Raw genomic sequence first — 10961 nt, forward strand, 5'->3', positions numbered from 1 at the left:
GCAGTTTGGATTTTAAAACCCAATGGTCCTCTACGGTCCTTTTTTTTTATTGTGTACTTCATTGGAATGACATGAAACTTGGTAAAGGTGATAGGTGATCGGTTGCCACCTGTGCAATAAGTGAAATTTCCTCACTACTGAATATTCCACACTCAACTATTAGTGGTGTTATAATAAAGTGGAAGCAATTTGGAACAACAGCAACTCATCCAATCACAGAGCGGGGTCAGCGCATGCTGAGGGTCACAGAAGTCGCTCCAGACCTCCAAACTTCTGTGTCCTTCAGATGAGCTCAAGAACAGTGTGTAGAGCTTCATGGAATGGGTTTCCATGGCCGAGCTGCTCATCCAAGCCTTACATCACCAAGAGCAATGCAAAGCGTGGGATGCAGTGGGGTAAAGCGCGCCGGAGACGTGTTCTCTGAGTGACCAATCACGCTTCTCTGTCTGGCAATCCCATCGACGAGTCTGGGTTTGGCGGTTGCCAGGAGAACGGGACTTGCCTGACTGCGTTGTGCCAAGTGTAAAGTTTGGTGGAGGGGGGATTATGGGGTGGGGTTGTTTTTCAGGGCCCCTTAGTTCCAGTGAATGATTGTATGATGTGAAGTGAATGATTGTATGATGTGAAGTGAATGATTGTATGATGTGTGTGTAGTTGAGATCCTGTGTTGTGTCATGTGTGTATTCATCCTCAACACACACACACCTTGTCCTGTCTGATGACATGAGACACCAGCTCCCTGCTGCCCGTCTCCAGACCCTTATACGCCAGCGGCTCGAAGCCAAACTTATCGCAGTAGAACGCAGCGGCCTAGATCAACAACAACAAGGACAGATGTGTGTTTAAAAGCCCGTCGGAAGGGTTTAACCGTCAACACATTTTTGTTTTGACAAGTTTTTTTAACGAGATAAGAACTTCAAAATCCTCAAGTAGCTGTTAGAAAACAATATATAAACTGTTCAGTGGAGTTCTAAATACACTCTAAAAAAATGCTGGGTTAAAAACAACCCAAGTTGGGTTGAAAATGCCCAGCAATTGGGTTGTTTTAACCCAGTGAATGGGTTGTTTTAACCCAGCGGTTGGGTTAAATGTTTGCTTAAAACAACCCAATGGCTGGGAGAGTCCATTTTCAACCCAACTTGGGTTGTTTTTAACCCAGCATTTTTTAGAGTGTAGAATTCTAGGGTTCTTGACTCAGTTTTAAAGACTGCGTAATACTGTCATGTTTAACGAGGTTAATTCAATTTGTTCTAGTGGGATAAAGTATGTTTATGAGCTCATAAAATGTAATAAAAAAATCTAATAAAATCAAATGTTCCCATGAATGAAGGTTCTGCTCCTCACAGAACCCTGTACGCTTCAATACAGGACCATTGAAATGTAATGAAATGGTACAAAATGAGCACAAACTATTGGTTAATATGTAAACGTATTTCACTGACAAGATCAAGATGAACTATTGCATCACACTCAGATCACATTATTGATTGGCGTTCGTCATCTGCATTAGGAAACATTATTTCAGTGTGTTTGGATCCATACAACAAATTAATAGGTATATGCTACAATATTATATCTTAGTTGTATTCTAAGCCACTTTAAAACTAGTCAAAGCAACTTTATTACAATCAATTTGTGCCAGCAAATGTATATTCAGTGCCATAATCGTACAGAAACACTGTCATTTTTAACATCAAAGCATTCAATACAAAACTATAATCTTATTTTATTCAGAGAAAGTGCAAAAATTTTCATGTTTTAATTTCGAATCACTGTAAACCACTGTATTCAAACAGATATTTTCTGTATAACAGTATTTTCCTATTTTATTCTGTATTTTGTAATTTTATTAGTGTTTTTTTTTTTATATGTCTATAGTTTTTATTAATTTTTATTTCAGTTTTAGTTTGTTATTTCAGTAAATCAATGGGTTTTAGTTTTACAAATATGTGTTTTTTATACTATATATGATATTAGTTTTATGATTATAATAACCCTGACGCAGATTCAGCTAAACTCACCTGTTTGGCGTTTCCCACCCAGAACTTGAGATGGTGAAACCTTAAAAATTTCCCTCTTTCTGGCTGCAACAGAAAAATTAAAACAAACATTTACCAAAATAAGCTATTATACAGTTTTGTTTTAGTTTAAAGTTAACCGTCATGTTACCTTCTCTCCTTTGTCAGTGTATGAAGTCTAAAGAGAGAACAGAGATCATTTAATATTAATTTATGTTTTATATTCATATATTATACAAAACATTCTAAAATAGGACTGAAAGACATCTTTACACTGCCTGTATCTTAACTTAAAATAATAAAAAGACATTCAGAAAATTAGCTTTAGAAGACTTTATGACATTTCTGCATCACAATGTTATGACCATTAATGAATGAGAATATTGCATCTTTACTCTGGATGGTCTTAATGTATGCTTGCAGTGCATTGAACTCACCATGTTGATGTTCTCGGTGGGGTTTGTCGGTCAGAAGAGCTGTCGTGCGCACAGACCTGCTGTTTTATGTGTGCCGGTGACTGGACCTCAGGTTCAACACCCCTTCAGTCTCATCCAGCCAAAAGAGCGTCTGCACACACACCCTCTCGGGGTCAGCAGCCGCCGCACACGACTGTAGCGCTTAAAGGAAGGGAATAATGTCATGTTTTTTATCTGATATAGTGCAAACATATTGTGACACTTTTATTTTTATATCATATATAGTACTGAAAATAGCACTTTATATACCATATATAGTACTGAAATAGCACTTATACATCATCTATAGTACTGAAAATAGCACTTTATATATCGTATAGTACTAAAAATAGCACTTTATATATCGTATATAGTACTGAAAATAGCACTCACTGTATATATCATATATAGCACTGAAAATAGCACTCACTGTATATATCATATATAGCACTGAAAATAGCCCTTATATATCATATGTAATACTGAAAATAGCACTTTATATATCGTATACTGAAAATAGCACTTATATATCATATATAGTACTGAATATAGCACTTTATATATCGTATATAGTACTGAAAATAACACTTTATATATCATACATAGTACTGAAAATAGCACTTTATATATCGTATATAGTACTGAAAATAGCACTTTATATATCATATATAATACTGAAAATAGCACTTATATATCGTATATAGTCCTGAAAATAGCACTTATATATCATATATAATACTGAAAATGGCATTTATATATCACATACAGCACTGAAAATAGCACTTATATATCATATATAATACTGAAAATAGCATTTAAATATCATATACAGTGCTGAAAATAGCACATATATCATATATAATACTGAAAATGGCATTTATATATCATATACAGCACTGAAAATAGCACTTTATATAGCATATTTAGTACTGAAAATAGCACTTATATGTCATATATAGTACTGAAAATGGCATTTATATATCACATACAGCACTGAAAATAGCACTTATATATCATATACTGTATAACGCTGAAAATAGCACTTTATATCATATATAACAATGAAAATAGCACTTTATATATCATATATAGTACTGAAAATAGCATTTTATATATCATATATAGCACTGAAAATAGCACTTGATATACCATATATAGCACTGAAAATAGCACTTATATATTATATAACACTGAAAATAGAACTTTATATACCATATATAGCACTGCAAATAACACTTTATATACCATATATAGTACCGAAAATAGCATTTTATATATCATATATAGTACTGAATATACCACCTTATATATCATATATAGTACTGAAAAATACCACCTAATATATCGCATATCTGAAAATAGCACTTTATATACCATATATAGCACTGAAAATAGCACTTTACATATCGTATATAGTAATGAAAATAGCACTTTATATATCATATATAGCACTGAAAATAGCACTTTATATACCATATATAGCACTGAAAATAGCACTTTACATATCATATAAAGTACTGAAAATAGCACTTTATATACCATATATAGCACTGAAAATAGCACTTTATATATCATATATAGCACTGAAAATAGCACTTTATATGCCATATATAGCACTGAAAATAGCACTTTATATACCATATATAGTACTGAAAATAGCACTTTATATACCATATATAGCACTGAAAATAGCACTGTATATACCATATATAGCACTGAAAATAGCACTTTACATATCATATATAGTACTGAAATAGCACTTTATATAACATATATAACACTGAAAATAGCACTTTATATACCATATATAGCACTGCAAATAGCACTTTATATACCATATATAGTACCGAAAATAGCCTTTTATATATCATATATAGTACTGAAAATAGCACTTTATATATCGTATATAGTACTGAAAATAGCACTTTATATATCATATATAATACTGAAAATAGCATTTAAATATCATATATAGTACTGAAAATAGCACTTATAAATCGTATATAGTCCTGAAAGTAGCACTTATATATCATATATAATACTGAAAATGGCATTTATATATCACATGCAGCACTGAAAATAGCACTTATATATCATATATAATACTGAAAATAGCACTTATATATCATATATAGTACTGAAAAGGGCATTTATATATCACATACAGCACTGAAAATAGCACTTATATATCATATACTGTATAACGCTGAAAATAGCACTTTATATATCATATATAGTACTGAAAATAGCATTTTATATATCATATATAGCACTGAAAATAGCACTTTATATACCATATATAGCACTGAAAATAGCACTTTACATATCGTATATAGTACTGAAAATAGCACTTTATCTATCATATATAGCACTGAAAATAGCACTTATATATCATATATAACACTGAAAATAGAACTTTATATACCATATATAGCACTGCAAATAACACTTTATATACCATATATAGTACCGAAAATAGCATTTTATATATCATATATAGTACTGAAAATACCACCTTATATATCATATATAGTACTAAAAAATACCACCTTATATATCACATATCTGAAAATAGCACTTTATATACCATATATAGCACTGAAAATAGCACTTTATATATCATATATAGCACTGAAAATAGCACTTTATATACCATATATAGCACTGAAAATAGCACTTTATATACCATATATAGCACTGAAAATAACACTTTACATATCATATATAGCACTGAAAATAGCACTTTATATACCATATATAGCACTGAAAATAGCACTTTACATATCATATATAGTACTGAAAAGGGCATTTATATATCACATACAGCACTGAAAATAGCACTTATATATCATATACTGTATAACGCTGAAAATAGCACTTTATATCATATATAACAATGAAAATAGCACTTTATATATCATATATAGTACTGAAAATAGCATTTTATATATCATATATAGCACTGAAAATAGCACTTTATATACCATATATAGCACTGAAAATAGCACTTTACATATCGTATATAGTACTGAAAATAGCACTTTATCTATCATATATAGCACTGAAAATAGCACTTATATATCATATATAACACTGAAAATAGAACTTTATATACCATATATAGCACTGCAAATAACACTTTATATACCATATATAGTACCGAAAATAGCATTTTATATATCATATATAGTACTGAAAATACCACCTTATATATCATATATAGTACTAAAAAATACCACCTTATATATCACATATCTGAAAATAGCACTTTATATACCATATATAGCACTGAAAATAGCACTTTATATATCATATATAGCACTGAAAATAGCACTTTATATACCATATATAGCACTGAAAATAGCACTTTATATACCATATATAGCACTGAAAATAACACTTTACATATCATATATAGCACTGAAAATAGCACTTTATATACCATATATAGCACTGAAAATAGCACTTTATATACCATATATAGTTCTGAAAATAGCACTTTACATATCGTATATAGTACTGAAAATAGCACTATATATATTATATATAGCACTGAAAATAGCACTTTATATACCATTTATAGTACTGAAAATAGCACTTTATATATCATATATAGCACTGAAAATAGCACTTATATATCATATATAACACTGAAAATAGCACTTTATATACCATATATAGCACTGCAAATAGCACTTTATATACCATATATAGTACCGAAAATAGCATTTTATATATCATATATAGTACTGAAAATACCACCTTATATATCATATATAGTACTAAAAAATACCACCTTATATATCACATATCTGAAAATAGCACTTTATATACCATATATAGCACTGAAAATAGCACTTTATATATCATATATAGCACTGAAAATAGCACTTTATATACCATATATAGCACTGAAAATAGCACTTTATATACCATATATAGCACTGAAAATAACACTTTACATATCATATATAGCACTGAAAATAGCACTTTATATACCATATATAGTTCTGAAAATAGCACTTTACATATCGTATATAGTACTGAAAATAGCACTTTACATATCGTATATAGTACTGAAAATAGCACTATATATATTATATATAGTTCTGAAAATAGCACTTTATATACCATTTATAGTACTGAAAATACCACCTTATATATCATATATAGCACTGAAAATAGCACTTTATATATCATATATAGCACTGAAAATAGCACTTTATATACCATATATAGTTCTCAAAATAGCACTTTATACTGAAAATAGCACTTTATATATCATATATAGCACTGAAAATAGCACTTTTTATATCATATATAGTACTGAAAATAGCACTTTTTATAACATACATAGTACTGAAAATAGCACTTTATATATCATATATAGCACTGACAATAGCACTTTATATAACATAGGCCTATATAGTACTGAAAATAGCACTTTATATATCATATATAGCACTGCAAATAGCACTTTATATACCATATATAGTACCGAAAATAGCATTTTATATATCATATATAGTACTGAAAATACCACCTTATATATCATATATAATACTGAAAATCCCACCTAATATATCATATACTTAATTACCATTTTCATATACAGTGGTGTTTTTCTTTGGTACTTCATAGACTATAGTTTTATTATGTATATAATGCATATATGTAAATATATTATATTATGCATGTCCAAAAACATGGGTTTGCCTTTCTGCAGTGTCCAATCCCTTTGCAAGATAACACATTTTTCCTCATATTATATATTTTTCCTTCATCATGTATGACACAGATAGGGCCTATATGAGCATAGTGGAGAATGTGGGTTGCATACAAGTAATATAAACTCCAATATGATTTACATATTGGTGAATACATGGAAAATTATTCTGGGATTGTCCAAGTTCCCTCATTTGTACATTAGAGGGCGACATTGGATTATTCCATGGCTCCCTGCGAAGAAGCTTCTAGAAATTCTAGACATCTGACATTGACATTTTGACAAAATTGCTCATTTTTGTCGTCGCTATTCTGATACGGATCACAGAAGAGATGCACTGATTCACTATATATCATATACTGTATAACGCTGAAAATAGCACTTTATATCATATATAACAATGAAAATAGCACTTTATATATCATATATAGTACTGAAAATAGCATTTTATATATCATATATAGCACTGAAAATAGCACTTGATATACCATATATAGCACTGAAAATAGCACTTATATATTATATAACACTGAAAATAGAACTTTATATACCATATATAGCACTGCAAATAACACTTTATATACCATATATAGTACCGAAAATAGCATTTTATATATCATATATAGTACTGAAAATACCACCTTATATATCATATATAGTACTGAAAAATACCACCTAATATATCGCATATCTGAAAATAGCACTTTATATACCATATATAGCACTGAAAATAGCACTTTACATATCGTATATAGTAATGAAAATAGCACTTTATATATCATATATAGCACTGAAAATAGCACTTTATATACCATATATAGCACTGAAAATAGCACTTTACATATCATATAAAGTACTGAAAATAGCACTTTATATACCATATATAGCACTGAAAATAGCACTTTATATATCATATATAGCACTGAAAATAGCACTTTATATGCCATATATAGCACTGAAAATAGCACTTTATATACCATATATAGTACTGAAAATAGCACTTTATATACCATATATAGCACTGAAAATAGCACTGTATATACCATATATAGCACTGAAAATAGCACTTTACATATCATATATAGTACTGAAATAGCACTTTATATAACATATATAACACTGAAAATAGCACTTTATATACCATATATAGCACTGCAAATAGCACTTTATATACCATATATAGTACCGAAAATAGCCTTTTATATATCATATATAGTACTGAAAATAGCACTTTATATATCGTATATAGTACTGAAAATAGCACTTTATATATCATATATAATACTGAAAATAGCATTTAAATATCATATATAGTACTGAAAATAGCACTTATAAATCGTATATAGTCCTGAAAGTAGCACTTATATATCATATATAATACTGAAAATGGCATTTATATATCACATGCAGCACTGAAAATAGCACTTATATATCATATATAATACTGAAAATAGCACTTATATATCATATATAGTACTGAAAAGGGCATTTATATATCACATACAGCACTGAAAATAGCACTTATATATCATATACTGTATAACGCTGAAAATAGCACTTTATATATCATATATAGTACTGAAAATAGCATTTTATATATCATATATAGCACTGAAAATAGCACTTTATATACCATATATAGCACTGAAAATAGCACTTTACATATCGTATATAGTACTGAAAATAGCACTTTATCTATCATATATAGCACTGAAAATAGCACTTATATATCATATATAACACTGAAAATAGAACTTTATATACCATATATAGCACTGCAAATAACACTTTATATACCATATATAGTACCGAAAATAGCATTTTATATATCATATATAGTACTGAAAATACCACCTTATATATCATATATAGTACTAAAAAATACCACCTTATATATCACATATCTGAAAATAGCACTTTATATACCATATATAGCACTGAAAATAGCACTTTATATATCATATATAGCACTGAAAATAGCACTTTATATACCATATATAGCACTGAAAATAGCACTTTATATACCATATATAGCACTGAAAATAGCACTTTATATACCATATATAGTTCTGAAAATAGCACTTTACATATCGTATATAGTACTGAAAATAGCACTATATATATTATATATAGCACTGAAAATAGCACTTTATATACCATTTATAGTACTGAAAATAGCACTTTATATATCATATATAGCACTGAAAATAGCACTTATATATCATATATAACACTGAAAATAGCACTTTATATACCATATATAGCACTGCAAATAGCACTTTATATACCATATATAGTACCGAAAATAGCATTTTATATATCATATATAGTACTGAAAATACCACCTTATATATCATATATAGTACTAAAAAATACCACCTTATATATCACATATCTGAAAATAGCACTTTATATACCATATATAGCACTGAAAATAGCACTTTATATATCATATATAGCACTGAAAATAGCACTTTATATACCATATATAGCACTGAAAATAGCACTTTATATACCATATATAGCACTGAAAATAACACTTTACATATCATATATAGCACTGAAAATAGCACTTTATATACCATATATAGCACTGAAAATAGCACTTTATATACCATATATAGTTCTGAAAATAGCACTTTACATATCGTATATAGTACTGAAAATAGCACTATATATATTATATATAGTTCTGAAAATAGCACTTTATATACCATTTATAGTACTGAAAATAGCACTATATATATTATATATAGTTCTGAAAATAGCACTTTATATACCATTTATAGTACTGAAAATAGCACTTTATATATCATATATAGCACTGAAAATAGCACTTATATATCATATATAACACTGAAAATAGCACTTTATATACCATATATAGCACTGCAAATAGCACTTTATATACCATATATAGTACCGAAAATAGCATCTTATATATCATATATAGTACTGAAAATACCACCTTATATATCATATATAGCACTGAAAATAGCACTTTATATATCATATATAGCACTGAAAATAGCACTTTATATACCATATATAGTTCTCAAAATAGCACTTTATACTGAAAATAGCACTTTATATATCATATATAGCACTGAAAATAGCACTTTATATACCATATATAGTTCTCAAAATAGCACTTTATACTGAAAATAGCACTTTATATATCATATATAGCACTGAAAATAGCACTTTTTATATCATATATAGTACTGAAAATAGCACTTTTTATAACATACATAGTACTGAAAATAGCACTTTATATATCATATATAGCACTGACAATAGCACTTTATATAACATAGGCCTATATAGTACTGAAAATAGCACTTTATATATCATATATAGCACTGCAAATAGCACTTTATATACCATATATAGTACCGAAAATAGCATTTTATATATCATATATAGTACTGAAAATACCACCTTATATATCATATATAATACTGAAAATCCCACCTAATATATCATATACTTAATTACCATTTTCATATACAGTGGTGTTTTTCTTTGGTACTTAGTTCATAGACTATAGTTTTATTATGTATATAATGCATATATATAAATATATTATATTATGCATGTCCAAAAACATGGGTTTGCCTTTCTGCAGTGTCCAATCCCTTTGCAAGATAACACATTTTTCCTCATATTATATATTTTTCCTTCATCATGTATGACACAGATAGGGCCTATATGAGCATAGTGGAGAATGTGGGTTGCATACAAGTAATATAAACTCCAATA

At 28.6% G+C, this 10961-nt stretch overlaps 1 protein-coding gene across 2 annotated transcripts in view; it reads right to left on the reverse strand.

The window, feature by feature from the left end:
- Positions 1-2625, reverse strand: part of hpda (4-hydroxyphenylpyruvate dioxygenase a) — a 36601-nt gene extending 33976 nt beyond the window's left edge. For both annotated transcript variants that reach the window (XR_013816393.1, XM_079815424.1), the window contains exons 1-4: positions 2456-2625; positions 2170-2196; positions 2022-2084; positions 706-810 (exon numbers count right to left, since the gene is read on the reverse strand). Coding sequence is in view for 1 of the 2 variants with exons in the window: in XM_079815424.1 (XP_079671550.1) it covers positions 706-810; positions 2022-2084; positions 2170-2196; positions 2456-2458 (198 nt within the window). In the remaining variant the exon portion in view is untranslated. The remainder of the gene's footprint in view (positions 1-705; positions 811-2021; positions 2085-2169; positions 2197-2455) is intronic.
- Positions 2626-10961: the final 8336 nt, after the last annotated feature.

Source organism: Gobio gobio (assembly GCF_949357685.1).
Source record: "Gobio gobio genome assembly, chromosome: 4".
In the NCBI taxonomy this organism is placed as follows: Eukaryota; Metazoa; Chordata; class Actinopteri; order Cypriniformes; family Gobionidae; genus Gobio; species Gobio gobio.